At 30.1% G+C, this 20,151-nt stretch overlaps 1 protein-coding gene and 1 long non-coding RNA gene across 2 annotated transcripts; both read right to left on the bottom strand.

Annotated features, from left to right (window-relative positions):
- Positions 1–1,075: 1,075 nt before the first annotated feature.
- On the bottom strand, positions 1,076–3,450 carry LOC123895087 (vacuolar protein sorting-associated protein 32 homolog 2-like). Its single transcript, XM_045945280.1, has 6 exons — positions 3,324–3,450; positions 2,600–2,685; positions 2,228–2,325; positions 1,902–2,013; positions 1,559–1,754; positions 1,076–1,357 (listed from the first exon to the last, which is right to left on the bottom strand). The coding sequence occupies exons 1-5, from the start codon at positions 3,448–3,450 to the stop codon at positions 1,563–1,565; spliced, it is 615 nt and encodes a 204-aa protein (XP_045801236.1). The 3' UTR covers positions 1,076–1,357; positions 1,559–1,562.
- A 10,468-nt stretch (positions 3,451–13,918) lies between these two features.
- LOC123895084 lies at positions 13,919–16,244 on the bottom strand. The gene is made up of 3 exons (XR_006804092.1): positions 15,768–16,244; positions 15,638–15,673; positions 13,919–15,200 (listed from the first exon to the last, which is right to left on the bottom strand). It is a non-coding gene; the product is annotated as an uncharacterized LOC123895084 (long non-coding RNA).
- Between the last annotated feature and the right edge of the window lie 3,907 nt (positions 16,245–20,151).

The following is a 20,151-nucleotide window of genomic DNA, read 5'->3' as shown; positions in this document are numbered from 1 at the left end:
GAAAACAAAACGAAATACCATTGATAGTTAAAAATTTTGTCACTATTGTTCAATTCTTACAATACGCTACCTTTTGGCACTCCCCGTGCAATGTCAATATTATAGAGGGATTGAATTTTAAGTTATCTCATTTTATGGAAACAATTTTATATAGAATAAATTGTAGGTTTTAAAAGTGAAAATTTGTTGACATAAAACACGGGGAGTGTCCCATATGGATGCTGAATTAAAGGAATTTCAAGTTATCCCAATCTATGGAAACAATTTTATATAGAAATTGTAGGTTTTAAAAGTGAAAATTTATTGACACAAAACACGGGGAGTGTCCCATATGGATGCTGAAGGGAAGAAATTTCAAGTTATCCCAATCTATGGAAACAATTTTGTATAGAAGAAATTGTAGATTTTAAAAGTGAAAATATATTGACACGAAACATGGGGAGTATCTCATATGGATGCTGAAGGGAAGAAATTTCAAGTTATCCCAAGATATGGAAACAATTTTGTATAGAAGAAATTGTAGGTTTTAAAAGTAAAAGTTTATTGACACAAAACACGGGGAGTGTCCCATATGGATGTTGAAGAAATGAATTTCAAGTTATCTCAATCTATGAAAACAAATTTGTATAGAATAAATTGTAGGTTTTTAAAGTGAAAGTTTATTGACACAAAACACGGAGAGTGTCCCATATAGATGCTGAAGTGAATGAATTTCAAGTTATCTCAATCTATGGAAACAATTTTGTATAGAAAAAATTTTAGGTTTTAAAAGTGACAGTTTATTGACACAAAACACGGGGAGTGTCCCATATGGATGCTGAAAGGAATGAATTTCAAGTTATCTCAATCTATGGAAACAACTTTGTATAGAAGAAATTGTAGGGTTTAAAAATGGAAGATGTTTGTTTGTTGATTTATGTTTTAAGTATAACAACAATTATATTATTATGTCTTTTTTATAAAAAAACACAATTGTCTAAGTGATGTATTTAATCGTCCTCGCCCGTGCGTTGCACGGGTTCCTAACTAGTTTGAAACAAACAACACTTTTGATGGTGTCCATCTATTTGTGAGGATAAAGAAAACCACAAATTTCACCCAACAATATCATGCGGATCCATTGCCATAAATACATGACAAGAACAACACAAGTGTAGTGAAGTTTGCAACTTCTCAAAAAAACAAATATCTAATCTAATAGGGTGACATCAAAAAGCAAAAGAAATTTTCACTTTTTATAAACTCTATGTACATTCTCTGTTCAATAATTTTCACAAAGATAAGCAACGGTGAGAGGAAGCAGAATTCTCCCCATGCCACTGCCAACTGGTTATGAGTTATAACCCATCATCAATGCCTGCAATAATAAGTGCTTAAAATAAGATACGCATAGTTTTTCTGGCAAGCAGTTTAGGCAATTCATTTCAAAATATTATCATACAACAGAACTCAAGTGTGCAAACATTGATATCAAACATGATTTCACAAACCAATCAGACTAAAACGTATTAATGCATAGATAGGATAAATCAATAGTGCCATAGCCGAGAAAAGGGACCTGCTCAAAGTGCCATCTCAGCTTGCAAAGCTGCCAATTCATCTTCTTCAGGAGTGGATTTCGCAGGCACTGGACGAGTAGGTTGCCTCCCAGCTGGAACATGCACCGAGGCTGCTGGAGCTGTAGTTACAGGCTGAAGAAGCTCTTCTTCCAACTCAGCACCCTCAAGCTCTTCAAGTTCTGCCTCCAATTCATCCTGAATGGCAAACAAATTCAGAACACTGGCCGAATATAATCATATATCACAAGATATATATATATATAGATGCTCAATAACAAATCAATCAAAAGATAAAATTTCATTAGCAAAGTGCAAATAAATAGTATTATTATTTGATATGACCTCATCAAAATCAGCTGCACCAAATGGAGTTGACAATGCTTCCTGAATCTGTTTCATGTTCTCAGTTTGTTCATTGATCTCATCCATGGTCTTGTCAACATCATTAATGTTCCTGAAAAAGATAATATTGTAACCCAATATGTCACAATCATTAACCTTAAGATAAGCAAGAGTGATAAACAGAAAAGTTACATACATGACCGACATTTTTCATATCAGAAAAATGATAGTGATCTTTTTCAGGTTTTAAAGCAAGCATATAGTAACATGCGAATAAAATATAGAACAAAATCACAATTTTTTTAAACATAAATAGTGCTATATACGTTGCTTTTTGCATAGCCTTCATTGTAGATGCCCCAAATCTCAATGCTTCTAGTTCTACGGTTTCTGTGGTTGCCTTGGCACCTTCCAACATTATCATCTGTAACACAATCACCAACATAAGATATAAAAGTCACTCAAAAACTGAATTATGATGCACTCATAGCTATCACAACCAGACTGAATCATGTTTGCAAGAAAATTGCATAAAAGCCATCAGGAGAGAATTGTCAAATGCCTGTGTTTGGCCAGAAAACTATAGAGTGTATGTGTTGTGTCTATATCTATGTACGTAAATATATAAAACCGTGAAACAGTGGTTGAACTTAAAAGACTTGAGAACCTTTCATTTTATAAAGAAGTTGCATTCGCACCTGGTCATGAATACGCAACTGTTGGTTTCCAAGCTGTTCTACTTGCTGTTCATATAGCCTCTTCCTCTTCAAACATTGTATTGCCGCTGAGATAGAAATTCAAAAAGAAAATTTTACAAGAGATTAACATTAAATTGTGTTTCATAGTATGCACCGTCACCCTGAACCTAACTAACTATGTCAGTTAACCAGCAGATATATCACATTTAAATCCAAATCTCTTGATTTTGACCCAAGTATACATTCATATTCTCCGCATATATATAATTAATCTTATCCGTCAATTTTAATTAATCCAATGGCTCCTGTTTGTTCCCTAAAAGCGCTCACGTGATGTGATGATAACTGCTGACTTTTCATCATCTGTCTTCATCGACGTTTCTTTTTCTTTTTTGATTAAATCTCGACATTTCTAAAGTAAATAAAACGCTGGAATTTTTGTTTTTGTTTACACCCCATAAAACTAAAAGACCCACTAATCACAATCTAAAAAAGAAACTCGACCTTGCTTCAAAATTTTAGAAGCGGAGATCGTTATAAGGACAAGTTGTTACTTTGTAACCCAAAATAAAAGATAGTTCAAACACAGATACACAAATCGTGTTGTTAATGGTAATTAGACTTGTCATAGATTGGGTGTTTTTAAAGAATTATCAGTGAATTATCAGGGGATTCAAGAATTATCACAGTAAAAATTGTTTACTTTTCTAGAGAAACCAAACACCTGAATAACATGAATGAGGGGATAACGGAGAGCAAGAGATCTGATCTGAGCGGCATAACACAAATTGAAACAAAGATTGTGTTGACTTACGAGAAAGAATAAAAACGAACACAGTGTGGTATTTCATGATCACGTGAGCGCTTTTAGGGAACAAACAGGAGTCATTGGATTAATTAAAATTGACGCATAAGATTTGGTGTCAACATAAAGTTTGACACCTGTGTCAACGGATCCTATCTCATATATATATATATATTGAGACAGACTTAAAACTTTATGTATTTATATGTTTCTAATCAACTATTATTGAAGTATTATTCATAGTCATATATTAATGTCTAGTTGTATTGCTTTGTTGGTTAGATACTTGCCACCCATTTCTAGTCTTCTAGATTCATGCTACGTCAAATATGCCCAATATATTGTTGGATTTTTTATTTTTATTTTACCAAAGATATTCTCCTCATCACTGAGATATATATTGCATCCATGTTGGTTGGTAGTATTTAGAAATTAATCACGGATTGCTCTCCTCTCCTTATCACTGTGACTGCATGTCAATTAAACCCAAAGATTTATTACATGCTCTGGTTTTAGAAATGAGCGTCCTACCTAGTGTATCAGCAACCATACTCGCTTACTGTTTAATGAATTTTACCTCAAAGTCAGAATGCAAAGATTAAAGTGTGTAGCCTTCAAATGACGAATTGCATTCACTACATTTTGTGAATCGATTTCAAAAATAACATTTCTAAAACCTTTATGACTCAGCTCCTTCATATTGCTTCTAGCATTGCTATTGCTTCCCCTTCATTTGTTGAACATCTATCTAAGAGGTTCCTCCCAATTTTTCTTACATCATTGTGAAAGCCCGCATCAACATTGTATTTGTATTTTCCTTGACTCGGTGGCAAAAATTTACGTGACTTAAATTTAAACAAAGTACATTTTAATTTTAACTTATAAGTTCCATTTTTATAGAAAGACTCTATTCATTTTTTTTTTGTTGACAAAGGCTCTCTTCTGATTTCTATTTCTTTTTTATAAGTTTCATATTTTTTTTTTCTCTATATTTACACTCTTTAAGTCATTTTTTAATTTCGTGTGTTGTGAATTAGACACTGTGTTTAAAAAGATTAATTCTTCAAATCAGGTAAAACTAGAGGACAAAATTCTTTAAAATTAAATAATCTCTCATTAAAGTTGCTAGGAAGATATCCTTTATCATATTTAAGTGTTATGGTATAAGTTTATGTATATTTTATTTTTACATTTAAATAAGTACATATAAGACATAACATATATACATAAGTACCTACATAAAAGGAGCTAGGAAGACATCCTTTATCATATCGGTACATCAATTAATGTATATTTAGTTTTTATTTTCTTGACTTATTTATTTATTTCTGAAATTTCAGGTACGTAACATAGGTCCAATAATTAAATCATCACATGATATTGAGCTGGGTTTTTTTCATCCGCAAAAATGCAGCTAAAAATATTAGGTTAGGTATGTCGAACTAAAACTGAGCCATCCTTTAATTTAGAAGCATATGCATAGTAATTACATAAGCACAGTCTCTGGCTTGTGGTAGGTTTGTTATTAATAACTAGACGGCTACCCGTGCGTTGCACGGGTTTGGCGGAGCATCATTTATTTACCAATTATGGATGTCATGAGCCAAGAAAGCTAGTCATAAGCACATGGAAATCAATTAGGGAGAGCATCATTTATATATCAATCATGGATGTTATGAGCTAAGGAAATTAGACAAAAGTTCAATTCCTAATTTTTTTGTTGATACTATCAATTCCTAAATTTTACTATCACATTCCACTCATTTGTTAAAGCATATGAAGGTTAGGATGCTCTGAATATTTGATTGGAGGATAATTGGGGAGTGACATAATAAAACGAATCAATCAAAGAGCATAATTGTTACATCCAAAAGAGTAAACACACTTACAAACCAAATCATAAATATTAAGTTTGATGTAAAATATAACATATAATATATTGAAAATTAATATTTTGGAATGACAATTACCAATTATATTCGAAACATATAAAAAGTAAAAAAAATAGATTAAATTGAACTAACATATAGTATTATCAAAATTTAAAATAGATTAAATTAAACTAACATATAGTATTAACAAAATTTAAAATGAAAAAAAAGGTTAATGCAATATATATATTTATACTAATAAAAAGATAAATAAATATTAAAATATATGTATGCGGTTTGGTTCGGTTTGGATCGGTTTTAAGAAATCAATCCGAAATTCAATCCGATCTAGCGGTTTTCACAAAAGAACATCCAAACACACCAAAAAAAATTCGGTTTTTTGCGGTTTTCGGTTTTTTTGGATCGGTTTTTGGTTTTTATTTGGATTGGTTTGGATTTGAGCACCCCTACTGCAGGCAACGTAGATGAAAGCTGGCTCACATGAAAGTTGGCTGCCTGTCTAAATACAAAAAACAAAAGATGAACTTATTTATCAAGCATTTACTTAGACCTGCAAGTCTCTGTATCAAAACCGGCATAATGGAACTTATTTATGAATTTTTTTTTTAACAAACAAGAATGATATGTATATAATGACCTAATAATCTCCTCAATATAAGGCGTATCAAAAAGACCGACTTATTTATGAATATTGTTATGTGGGTGTTGATTAATGAGTGAATAATACTATTTTGGTTTTTCGTTTATGGAAAATGTTAAGAAATTAGAGAACTAGAGTAAGAAAATAAAAATGAAATTTTTTTATTGAAAAAATTATCCTTTAAATTTTTAACAATTTGACTATTTAGGTTCTAAAACTCTTTTTTTTAATAATTATATTTAGCTTATTAAATGGGGTTCTAAGGACACTAATTTTAGGTTATCATTTAATACAAAGTTTTTACCGCAGTTAAAAATGTCATTTTATTAGAAATCTTTTCAATCACATACTGACCAAAGAGGTGCGCGCATATGAAAGTAGATAGGTGACAACAAATAATTAAATATATTATAATCTTTTATATTATAAGCTTGTATACACAAGTAAATTCTAAACCCTAATTTGTTTTCCTGTTTTCCCTCCATTTTATCTTGCAATTTTTATTAAAAAATAATACAATTTTGTCTTGACTAAGATTTGAACCTGCAACCCTTTGGTACAAGGCAATATTTTCAACCACTATGCCAAGTATACCAATTGTGATTAACATTATGTGCAATAATTGATAAGCCCCATCAATTTTAAAAGTATACCATATCAAAATTATTGTTGACTATATTATTCATCACAAAATATTTTTATGTCTTTCCTGATCAATGATTTTTTTCTACCGGATCATAAATTTAGAAAATAATTATCATGTGAGATTTGGAAAGTTATTATCACATGTAATTTGGAAAGTTATTATCAAACTTAATTCTGCTAAATCAATTTTTTTTTTTAATACAACCAAACACAACCATAGTCATGTCACTAATCACATTCATTATTTTGATTTTAACATTGCAGATTTAATATTAACCGATGATCAATTGATACAATATGCACTAGCAGACCAATTGTGATTTAAATTATGTCCACAAAGTGTTAAGCTCCATCAACTTTCATAGGAAATATTTCACACGAAAATTAAGCACCATCAATTTTCATTGCACAATTTAAACAATTAAAAATCGATAATCTCTTATATTATAAGCTTGCTAACATAAGCTAACCCTAAACCTAATTTTTTCCCCTCTTATTTTCTCTTTCTTTTTATTGCAGCTTTATATTAAAAAAATACAGATTTGTCATCGAACCTGCATCCCTTACTTACAATAAAACCTTTCAACCGCTAAAACATGTGAAGGTGTGAAAACACAAGAAGGGGGGGGTTGAATTGTGTTTTAGCTAAGTTAAAACTTTTTCAAGTTCTTAACTCAACTACGTTAGCAGCGGATAAATAACACAAATAATGACAAGAGAGAGAGAGAGAAATCACACAAGCAGTTTATACTGGTTCCTCTCACAAAACGAGAGTAGTCCAGTCCCCTTGCACTTCCAAGGGAGTTCACTATAATCACACAAGATTACACCTGCTCAAGCACACAAGCAAGAGACTTCTCAACAATGCTCAAGCACACAATTTTTTCCCCTAAACCTAATTTTTTCCCCTCTCATTTTCTCTTTCTTTTTATTGCAGCTTTATATTAAAAAAATACAGATTTGTCATCGAACCTGCATCCCTTACTTACAATAAAACCTTTCAACCGCTAAAACATGTGCTTCAATTATGAAAGAATTTAGGAATCCTAATATGTTAACTCTGTTTTCAATAAATTTGAACGACGAAATTAATCACAATTTTTATTTATTTATGGATGTCTACTTAAGTTTATGTTCTTGATCATGTTTTTAATTTTTAACCTTTAATTATCATCAATTTTTTAACCTTTAGTTATCAGCAATTTTTTTTAATAAGTAAACAAAACGATGGGGGTCCAAAATTATTTAAAAAATATATAAAATATAAAATAAGCACATAAAACAAATATAGAATAATTAGTCCATGAAATTTCCTATACTACTCTTATTGAAAATGCTCTTAGAATTTTTGTATTTTATTTTTTATCGTTACATATTACACCTAATTAGACCCATGCACCGCATGGGTCAAAGTTCTAGTTGTTTTATATTTAAGATGCATCTATATTAGGTTTAAAAAATGTCAGGTATATTTTTGTCTTAATTATAAACGAATATTTATTTCCTTAATTTATTAATTATTGATTATTAATGTTTTTATTTAATTTCAAATACTAAATATATCAATTATTTAATGAATATAAAAGAATATTCTTTTTGAAACAAAAATATAAAAGGAAAATATTTATATATAATTAAGGTACAGGATATTTATTTGAGCTAGTTATTTTAACGCAGGAGGATATGTTCTTTCTAGATATTACTATCTTTTGATTTATTGACTTTTTTTAAAATTTTTTTACAAAATCTTTTGATGTATTGATTAATTTACCCATTCGGGGTGGATATATTAAAAATTTAATTTATAAGCACCGTTGGTATAAAGTTATTTGGTGAGCACTTTGGTACACATTTTATGTGGATGTGTATCGGTACACTGCTGAGGTGGTTAACAAGTGGCAAACATTTAAAGCAGATTTTGTTTCCTTATTAAGTTTTTTATATTAAAATACTACTTTCTTTTTTTAACAAAATAAACACTACTTTTTGATATTTGTAAATTAGTCTTTCGCACAAATATAATCTTCAATTATATTCCACAATAAATCAAACCTACATCAAATCTTTTAACTTATAATTTTTTTTTTAATTAGGTAGCCTAGTGGCTAGAAATTCAACTTATGATTTTAACATTTGTTTTAACAAGATTCAACTATTTTAATATTTTTATAATATCCTATAAAATAATATGATTTTAGTATTTTAACAACATTCTTCTTCTTCTACCAAAAAAAAAATTTAAAAACAAACTTTAGTTTTTCAAATATATAACATTAATTAGTTTTATTGAAAAAAAATAAGAGTAATTGACAAATAGTATAATGTACAAATCGTACCCTTAAAATACCAAACTGACAGTTAAATAGTAACGCTAAATCTGACATCAATGAATTATAATATTTTAACCCACTTGGGGTTGGTCGAGTGGTGTTGGTTTGGGCCCTTGGAGTATGCTTCTCTCAAGGTCTCAGGTTCGATTCCCACTGGTGCCAATTTCGTTGGGCTAAGTCCATACAGAGCAAAAAAAACTTTGGCTTTAAATGGGGCCCCCGCAAGTGGGCGGTGGGATTGGTCCCCTTGGATTAGTTGGTCCTAAGGCCGGATATCAACTCAAAGAGACTAATGAGATCAAATATTCTCAATCACTTTGTTAAACTTGACCAAATTGAAATGAAAAACACTTATGAAATCAAATTTCGATAATCAAACAGTTCAACATCAAATAGTTAGATTTTGACTATGAAACCTAGCCAAGGGGTGGATGCAAGTGCATCCTATTGAGGGCTTGAGCCCCCACCAAAACAAATCATTTCCTTTTAATATTAGTAGTATTATTTTTTTAAACCCCCATTACTAGGTTTATTATTCACTAACAATTAATTTATTTTCGGTGTAAAAAAAACAATTAATTTATCTTATTACTTTTTAATATTTCACTACTCCAACTTTTCAATTTTTACACACTTTCTCTCTGTTTTATTTTTACAATACACATTTTCTCTCTTAAATGTACTGTTCGTCTCTTTTAATTTATGGAAGCCTCAATTTCTTTGTCTATTTCTCTTGTTTTTACTTATTTTGAATTATGGTTTAGTAAGAGAGAGTGACTTATTTTATAATGTTGATAGTGAAAATATCATCAAATATTGTGTAGAGAAATATTGTGTTTAGTTTTAATTTTATGTAGAGTTTTTTTTTTGTCAATATAATTGTGTATTTTATAAAAAATTATAATTATTTTTTTAGTCAAAACATATACTCTATTTTTAAACCTCCACTGGCGAAAATTTCTGGATCCACCACTGAACCTAGCTCAGATGAAATGACTATTAAGTCTCAACTAATTATGTCGATTGTGACTAAGGAAATCAAAATTTATAGATTAAATCCTTCAACTTGAAACATATATAGTTCATATGCAAACCTAACTAATTATGGTTACTTTCATTAAGAAATTCAATTTTTTTCAATCAAGTGGTTCAATCAAGCATAATTTTATGAATTTAAATTTCGACAATCAAGCATTTCAATACCACCAGGTTAGACATGATTAAGAAACCTAGTTCATATGAAAATATAACATTTATTTTATGAAAATGAAAAAACAAATTTAGTAATTTTTCAGAAACAAGAAATTTATTTAATCATGTATAATATTGTGAATCTCTAAAAATTAATAATATTACATTATTCGTAAAAAAAATTACACTAAAATATACAAACATGTTAAAAATTATAGGGTTTTTTTTTGTAGGAAAAATGAATGTAACTTTATAAACGGTAAATAAATTATCCTACGTTAAACTTTATAAACTAGTAATATTATATTAATATTAATAATAATAATAACAATAACAATAATAATAAGTTTAAGTAAAAAAAAAAACAATAATAATAAGTTGTGAAAACATACGCTTCTTTTATAAAAAAACTTTTTTTTTTGGTTGGGATGTTAAAAATACTAAAATCATATTAGTATTATAATAATATTTTGAATCTTCTTTAAAAATATGTTTGCTTAAAAAAAAGTTTAAAATTTTGAAAAATTTGATGGAGGCTTGATTTTGTGGAACATGATTGATGATTATATTTATGTGAAAAATATAGGCTTAATTACTTAAATGGTCCCTTAAAGACATTTTAGGTTTCATAATGGTCCCTTAAAGAAAAAAAGGATCGGATTGGTCCCTTAAAGATATTTCCGTTAATCATTTTGGTCCTTTCCGTTAGTTTTTAACACCAAATGTATTAGGTGGACCAACATTGTATGTGGTCCACCATAGATCTCACTAAATGTTTTAATTTAAGTCGTTTGATCTTATTGAAAAAAAATAGCCATTAGATTGTGAATGACCACTCTATCTAATAGTATAGCATTATCAACTAATTTTATTTTCTATTCCTTCATCATCTTCCCTAACTTCTTTTCCAGATTCATCATCATCTTCATTACACCTTCAAACAAAACTCATAAACTCCAAAATAAAATCCAGAAAAGAAAAAAAAAATTAACCCAAAAAATTTAAAAATCTCAATAAAAAGGATTCCTTGAAAATATTCATCAACATCATCATAAATTACAACAACATCTTCATAAAATCACCAACAAACTCACACTCTCACCAAAATAACCAACACATAACACAACAAAGAAATAGAATAAATAGGAAAAGTAGAAAAAGGAAAAAAAACGCAGGAACAAGCATTTCATCTCTCTTTGCAAATCATCGTCAACCACCACTGCACACCACCAGCCGCTCCCCCTCCGCTACCTCCATCTCTGTCGACAGCCGCACGCAACCTCCACTCCATCGTCGTTCTCTCTCTCTCTCTCATGGTTTCATTGTGATATGTTCTGTGATCCACTAGATCTGATATGTTCTTGGATTGAAGCTTTTCTTTTTCTAGTGGGTTTTGAGATTTGAGATTTGAACTTTATTTTTGTGATATTTTTGTTTACAGATCATAATGGATTTATTGTTTGATTTGGATTTGATCTAGTTTGATTTGGATTTGATCTAGTTTTTTTTTTTTTTTCTGGATTTTTTCCGGATCTTCTTTCTTTTCTGGATTTCTGGACATGTATTTGTTTAATTTTTGTGGTTTTGGATTTTAATTCTCTGGGTTGAAGTGTCTATTTTGAGTTTGTTTAAAGATTTCGAATTTATTTTGTTGAAGTTTATGTAAATATTCATGAAGATGAAGAACAAATGAAGGAGAAGATGAAGAAGGAAAACAAAATTAAATGTTGGTGGTACACCATTAGTAACAGTGGACCCGTGGAAAACTAACGTTTTTTTGAAAAAATTAACGGAAAGGACCAAAATAATTAACAGAAAAATCTTTAAGGGACCAATTTGAACATTTTTTTCTTTAAGGGACCATTATGAAACATAAAATGTCTTTAAGGGACCATTTAAGTAATTAAGCCTATTTATAATTGTAATGTATTATAATGTTATTTTGGATACACAACTTTTATTGGTATTGTAATGTTATTTTGGAACTTCAAGTTTTTTTTTATGTTTAAAATTGTCTAGTACTGAAATGTTATGTTGTAAACTGCACCAACCAAGCTAATCCAAGCCGCATTGGTTTTGTTTGATTTGGATGACTTTTTAAAACCCAACAAAGTCGCATGCATTTTTTTCTCGCGATTATGATAACTTTTATGCTCAAAACTGAAACAAACCGCATTACGAACACCCCAACATAAAATGATTTACCATCACCATTGCCTCGGTAGTAGATCTTTATTGACTTGTTGGAGATATGACTTGGCCGTCGCAACTCCAAGTGTCAATTTGGTTTCTTACATTTAAAAAGTGTCAATTTGGTCCCTTGTGTTTTCACTATTTGCATTAGTTAGTTATTTCCGTCAATTTTTCCACTAACACCGTTTGAACTATACACGTGTACAAATGTCCACGTGTTTGTCCACATCTGTAAATTGTCTGCCTCATGTGACAAAATTAACGAAAATGACTAATTAATGCAAACGAGAGAAACATAAGGGACCAAGTTGGTACTTTTTAAACGTTTTAAACCAAATTGAAACCTAAAATAAACGTAAGGGATCAAATGTGTAGTTAAGTAATTTGGAAACTATATGAATTTGGAAATATATAAGAAAAAATATAGTTCAAATCTTGGTGTCACACTCTAAACCCAATATTCAAAATATTTTAATTAAAAAATGTTTTTTCAAAACTACGCGGCGGATAAAAATAATCTTTAAGACTAGAAGTCCAAAAAATGAAGTATGAAAATATTGGTTCCATGTATTAAATTATCCTGTAAACATCACTAACGTAGTAAATTAGTAAACATCACTTATATAAAAAATCTTTTCTAAAAAAACAATCCGATGCCTCAATGAAACCGCAACGCAAATGTATTTTCCGCAACGCAACACGCAACGGGAAAAGTAGTTTAAAAAAAACAAAGAATCTCAAATCAATCTTAGAAAAGATAAAAGAAAACAACTTTTCAGATAATCTTACTGTAAAATTTTAGAAAATTTACCTCTATCAAGATATGTTACTTTTCCCTTCATTCATGTTGGTTTCTGCTTTGTAATCTAAATAAACATTTGAAGATTTGAAGGAAAGAAGAAGATGAAATATTGTGTGCATTTTCTGAGTTGTTGTATGTATGGAAGTTTGGTTTCTAGGTTTGGTCAAGTTTGTTGTCTGGGTTTGGTTAAGAAGAAGATGAAACACGTTAAACAGAAGAAGAAACACGTTTTTTCGGTTGTTGTTTGAAGCATTGTGTGAGAGTGTGAGACAAAGTCTACCACTAGTTTCTAGAATTTTTGTTATTATTATGATCATAATAACTTATTTATCTTATTGGGTAGTAGTGAGGGGAACCGAAAAATTAATGGGAAAAAATGTGAGTGTAGAAAATATTAGTAGTGGCACTAGTGGTGGTGTTTTTTTTCCATTTCTTTTTAATTTATTAATTAATTAATAGATTTAATTTTTATATACATATTCATATTAGCTTATTTTTGTATTTACTATTAAGATAAATAAGATTAATTTTGATACAGTGTAAAAAATTGAGTTATAATTTATAAATGACTATGATTAATTTATTTTATAAAACTGAATTAAAATTTTAACCGTCTGATTTTAAATTAAAAATCGAAATCTATTATACTGTTAAACTATGAGAAAATTTAAGCACCGAATCTCAATCCATACTAACGACGTAATCCTATGCATCTTTCTCACTCATTATATAATTTCAATTGTTTAATTTCAATTCACCTCTCATTTTATCTTCAACGAGGTAATGAAAAATATTTTTGAAATTACAACAAGAAAGACACATTTTTATAACCATTTAAAGCTCATAAAATCATTATGCCAATATTTCAGATATTAAAATAATGTGCAGACACAATCTCCAATTTTACTAATGACAGAACGAAAAAATACACAAATATTATGATTAAAGACACAAAAATATATTGACCCTCGTTCTAACCTTAGCTAATATTACGGGTCATATATCGTTCAGTAAGGCCAACTGTTCAGGGGAAGTGAATTAAAATAAATAAACGAGGTTGTATATGGTTAACACCACAGGCCACGTGTTATGTGAAAGACTCATAGTCCGAAATGGATTAAACTCGTCACTAGCTAACCCAATCCTAATATTACGAGTTTCAAGAGCAAAATCTGGATGTTTGGCATCAAAGTCTTTCCATGCTTGGCCATCGGCTGGATGCCTTAATCTACCTTCCCTTGAACGTCTTCCTGCATGCCACCTCAATGTGTCAGCTGTCTTTGAATACATAAACAGTCTTTTCAATCTTGGAATCAAAGGAAAATGTCTTAGAACTTTGGCGGGAACCTTATGCACTTTTTTAGATTCTTCAAGATGATAACCAACTTCAGGATATTCGATCCACCTTGATGCTCCACAAAATTCACATTGTTCATCTTTTTCATGCTGTTTCCAAAACAACATGCAATTGTTGGGGCATGCATCAATCTTCTTATAGTCTAAGTCTAAGTCTTTTTATCATAGATTTTGTTTTATTGAAAGAGACAGGGATGTTCAAATTTGGCATAGCCTCCTTTAATAACTCCAAGAGAGCAGTGAATGATGCTTTGCTCCACCCATAGAGACATTTCAGCAAATACATTCGAATAGTGAATGATAAGGTGGAAATTTTTTTACAACCAGGATACAACTCTTGATTTGCATCATCAACTAGTTTATAAAATTTATTTGCATTCATTTATCCCATCATGTATCCCATCTTCTTCAGCGACATCTTTAAAAGTCTCAAATAGTAAGCCATCAATATCATCGGATGATACTTCATCATCAGTATCACTATCAATATCCATAAGACTTCCATCGTCGCCATGGTGAATCCATTCGTTGTATCCCTTTACAAATCCTCTGCCACGTAAATGATCAAACATTACATCTCTTTTTTCCCAACTATCATTGCAACATGTAGCACAAGGGCACAAAATCTCATCTCCTTCAACAATTCATTTGGTGAATGCAATATCTAAAAAGTAGTTAACACCATCCTTAAAACCTTGACTGTGTGGAGGCAACTCCACCCAATCCTTCTTTATCATGTCTGGTTTACTAAAGAAAAATTAATTTTTCTATAAGCTTTTAAGAACTAAAAACCTAATATCTTAATCATAAAAAATTAAAATAAACATAAGGTTGTATCAGTATAGTATATCAACACAAACTAGAACTTGTACAACACCAAATTTACATACAACAACAAAAGTCTCATCTTAGCCAAAATAAGACACAACAAGAGCAGAAAAAACACCACATGAAACCAGAACTGATAAGCAACTTAAGTCATTCAACATAAACCACCTCATGTTTTTCCTAATAGTCAAAATAATTGAGGATATATAATTTCTCTGTTTTACCTATCCTTTTCCACTTCATTGGTTATAAAAAAGAATTCTAACTTCATTTTTATTTTGTATAGAGAAGCTGAAGCAAAATAATATCAAAATATAAGACAAATAAGGGAAGTAGGTAAAGCACAAAAAACTAACCCTTGAAGATAGAAGAGTCGCAACTTGCAAGACCGTCTACGACGGATTCCATGAAAAAAAAAAAATGAAAAAATACTAACTTGAACCAAATAATAAAGATAACATAACAATGGATGTTAATTTCACTCACAAATTGAGCCAAATGATGAATGTTGTTGCAGATCTAGAAGTTCCAGATTCAAGTTCAACACAAAACGGAGTAGACACAATAGAAGAAGATTGTGGAATTTAAGGTGAGCTAACGTTATAGTGCAGATTTCTCCAATGGTTCCAGCCACTGTCACAATGGATGGAGATGGTTCATCTCATCACAAGGGTTTTTAGAACCTTCAAGAGATTTGAGGCTTTTGTTTTAAGAAAGAAGTAATAACTTTTAAAGACTGAAGTATTATTTTTTCCAATATTATAGATTTTTTTGTTTTATTTTTGTGAATAAACGTTGTTCAAAAAGCCACTATCACAATGGATGGAGATGGTTCATCTCATCACAAGGGTTCTTAGAACCTTCAAGAGATTTTGAGATTTTGTTTTAAGAAAGAAGTAATAACTTTTAAAGACCAGAGTGTTATTTTTTCCAATATTATAGATTTTTTTGTTTTATTTTTGTAAAGAAACGTTGTTCAAAAAATGATATTTGTGAAGAAACGGCAAAGCTAATGATATACACTACAAACATATTTACTCACTTAAATTTTTTGTCCAATAAAAAAAAATCCCAAAATTGTTTAAAAAAATTGTTCAAATAATACTCCCTCCAGTCACTATTATACGCAAAAAAAACTACTTTTTAGGTTCATTGAAAAAGTAATGTATGTAGTATATATTATTGTCTAGATACATTACGTTTTCAATGAACCTAATAAGTGTTTTTTTTGCTTATAATAGTGACCGGAGGGAGTATTGCTCTAGTTTTTTAAAGAATTATTTAATTTGTATCTTTATTATTAAAAATCTTACACTTTGAATTGTAAAAAAAAAAAACTTTTAGACTTCTTTGGAGGGAACACTAGCGCCAAAAATTTGTCAAACAAAAATAATACCGCCAAAATTTTTAGTAATGTGCACCAAAAAAATTTGAATGTTGAATTTTAAGAGGAACATTTGATAAATGTTGCATTTTGTAATAAATATTGCGTCCATTCAAAAATGACCCCTAAAACATCTTAGGGGACAATTATCAATTATTGCCAAATGAACATCGCTGTTACATGTTAAAATTGTTCCCTATTACATTTTAGGCAACAATTATACCATGTTGCGAAAACGTTGGAGGTAACCAGTTAAGTGTTGCCTATCTTACTTTCAGGCAACATTTTACACATGTTGTATTTAAATGTGTTGCCAGAAACAACAAATGTTGTAGTGGTGATTGTTGATCATTGGAGTTTAACTGTGTGTCTAATGATGTTAATTGCTACATTAATGATGTTGTCTGTGTTGTTGAGTATAAACGTGAACATACATTCATCCATGTGTCTAATGATGCCGAAGTCCTAATGATGCCATTAATGATGTTTAATGATGCCGAAAATGTAATGATGATGCTATTGATACCGCGTGCATTTAGCGAGTCTAGGCACATTGCATATATTCTTAATTAATGATGGTGTGTGCTCATCGAATGATTGAAGTTGTACTTGTTAAATCCATTGTGTGTGTTTCCTTTGAATGACGAATCTTGATTTGTGTGTTGATGCCGAATCGTCCAAAAATGATTCTTATTTTAATTTTTTTTACGATGTTGACTTTAATATTTCTTGTGATCGAGTTACTCACCCCTTCTGGTTTGACCCTATGATGTGTAATCGTAGGTTTTTCAGGTAAATGGTGGTGCTTAGTCGAGAGTCCATAAATGACATTAGTAGCTGTCTTCCTTTTTTGTTTTCAATAAACGAGTCGCTCTGTTAAGAAGTCCTAATTGGGGGAAAACTCTATTTACTTCCAGTTTGTAAACATTTCAAAGGATTATGTTTTAGTTTTCTTAAACCTAGCTTGTTATGAGACGGTAAAGTTCCCAATCGTTGTATAAGTTTAAATTTCGTAAATTATTTTGAATTAACAGATTGTTATGAGTGTGTAACGCTTAATTAATAAATAAATTAAGGAGACTTTTACAATTAAAATAAAGGGGTATATTGAGTGTTACAACACTCGTGTGGTGCATGGGTATAAAAACTACTGTATAATTATACAACAACATCAAATTGAGCAAAAAAAATTATATTACTCAAATTCCCAAAACCCACATAAAACCACCCAAAATAGAGATTCACAAAGTTTGAAATTGAGAGTAGAATCGCTCTACTCTCATTTCCATGATAATCTCGTGATGAATTTAATTCCCTCATATCTTTATTGAAGAAAATCCTAGCTTCCTTGAGTTCTCCTTATCTTCCCCTCTACTTCCTTCTCTTGTTCTTCTCTCTCTCTTTTCTTCTACTTGGCCTTTTTTCTCTTTACCTCCTCCAAATTTGTGACAAATGATTTCTCAGGTAAATGGTGGTGCTTAGTCGAGAGTCCATAAATGACATTAGTAGCTGTCTTCTTTTTCTGTTTTCAATAAATAAGTCGCTCTGTTAGGAAGTCCTAATTGGGGGAAAACTCTATTTACTTTCAGTTTGTAAACATTTCAAAGGATTATGTTTTAGTTTTCTTAAACCTAGCTTGTTTATGAGGATGTGAAGTTCTCAATCGTTGTATAAGTTTAAATTCCGTAAATTATTTTGAATTAACAGGTTGTTATGAGTGTGTAATGCTTAATTACTAAATAAATTAAGGAGACTTTACAATTAAAATAAAGGGGTATATTGGGTGTTACAGCACCCGTGCGGTGCACAGGTATAAACACTACTGTATAATCATACAACAACATCAAATTGAGCAAAAAAAATTATATTACTCAAATCCCCAAAACCCACATAAAAGCACCCAAAATAGAGATTCAGAAAGTTTGAGATTGAGAGTAGAATCGCTATACTCTCATTTCCATGATAATCTCGTGATGAATTTAATTCCCTCATATCCTGATTGAAAAAAATCCCAGCTTCCTTGAGCTCTCCTTCTCTTCCCCTCTACTTCCTTCTCTTGTTCTTCCCTCTCTTTATTTCTTCTTCTACTTGACCTTTATTCTCTTTACCTCATCCAAGTTTGTGACAAAATGATTTCTCTCTCTTAACTTCCCCTTTTATATCTAGGTTACTACTATACACTCAAATACCAAAATACCCCTTCACCTAGTGAGCTATTCTATGTCTCTCACACACAAAGTTTCAACTTTCAACTCCCTTAAAATCCGCTAATACTCTAAATTCTAGTATTTAACTTCACCACTTCTATAATCCTATTAATTAACTAAAAATACATAAAACTCGTAAATACTCAATTACGAAAGTTAAGCGCCACATAATTAATAAATAAATAATAACAAATAAACAACTTCATAATAAAAAAAATGGGATGTTACAATTAACAACCACAACTAAACTCTCATGGATACGAGAATTTGTTTTACCGATGCTTTTGTAGATAAATCACCATTGAATTTAAATATGAAGACAACTATTTTTCTTCCATTACATTTTAGAAAGAAAAAAAAAACTATGAGAAGAGGACACAAATGAGACATGAAGAAAACAACAAGTATCGGTGAATCAACAATATGAATTTGATGCAAGGTTTCACTTTTAAGTGGTGACACACGTCTATATAAATAGAAGAAAGATGATAAGAAAAAAAAAGGAAAAAGAAGTGTGTTGATAAAAAGGATAAGCATGAAAAGACCAAAAGATAAACACTAAATATGATAATTTTTATTTGAAATTGGCACGGGCGAAAATTGAAAGTGGTCAAATTTTGTATAAGCTTCGTATAAGCCAATGTATAAGCTAATACGGAGTGCTTATCAAAACATGGCATAAGCAGCTTGTGAAATTGTGATATACACTTTATATTAATTTACCCGAACATTAATATACTAATGACTTTATGTTAATAGATAAACTCACATAAGCTTCAAATACATCAATCCAAATGGGGTTTAAGAGTTAAAACTCAACCTAAAAGAAATAACACACATAGCAGCATGCCCGTTGTCATTTTTTTTATATTAACTCTTTGATTTTTAAAGGAATAAAGCCTAATAATTCAAAATTCGGCCGCAAATTAAAATAAATAAAATTTGACAACAAATTATTATTCATATTAAAAATAAAATTCGAGTTCTCCTGAACGATTAAGGGTTGGTAAGGACAATAAGTTAGCCTATAGCTTATTGAACTAGTTTATAAGTTTGTTAGATGTGTTTGATAACAAGCTTCTCTAATTAGCTTAGAACATAATTTAAAAAGTTATTTCAAGTAGCGTTCGAGCTTATAACTTATAATTTTTTACCTTTTATTTCGTTTTTACCCTTATTATATTAGTTTTAATAATTTTGATTGTTTTTCAAAAAATTAAACTACCCACGTTATTTCTTTTAGGAGTAGTAACCACACTTGTTTGATTTTTTTTTTCAA

This window comes from Trifolium pratense, linkage group LG7 (assembly GCF_020283565.1).
Source record: "Trifolium pratense cultivar HEN17-A07 linkage group LG7, ARS_RC_1.1, whole genome shotgun sequence".
Lineage (NCBI taxonomy): Eukaryota > Viridiplantae > Streptophyta > Magnoliopsida > Fabales > Fabaceae > Trifolium > Trifolium pratense.
This window is presented reverse-complemented; position numbering and strand designations above follow the sequence as displayed.

Coding starts and splice junctions, on each gene's coding strand:
- LOC123895087 (XM_045945280.1), bottom strand. CDS start 3,450: ATGAAATACCACACTGTGTTCGTTTTTATTCTTTCTCGTAAGTCAACA. Junction 2,686..3,323: donor CCCTCATTCATGTTATTCAG/GTGTTTGGTTTC, acceptor TTTCTATCTCAG/CGGCAATACAATGTTTGAAG. Junction 2,326..2,599: donor AGTTGCGTATTCATGACCAG/GTGCGAATGCAA, acceptor ATTGTGTTACAG/ATGATAATGTTGGAAGGTGC.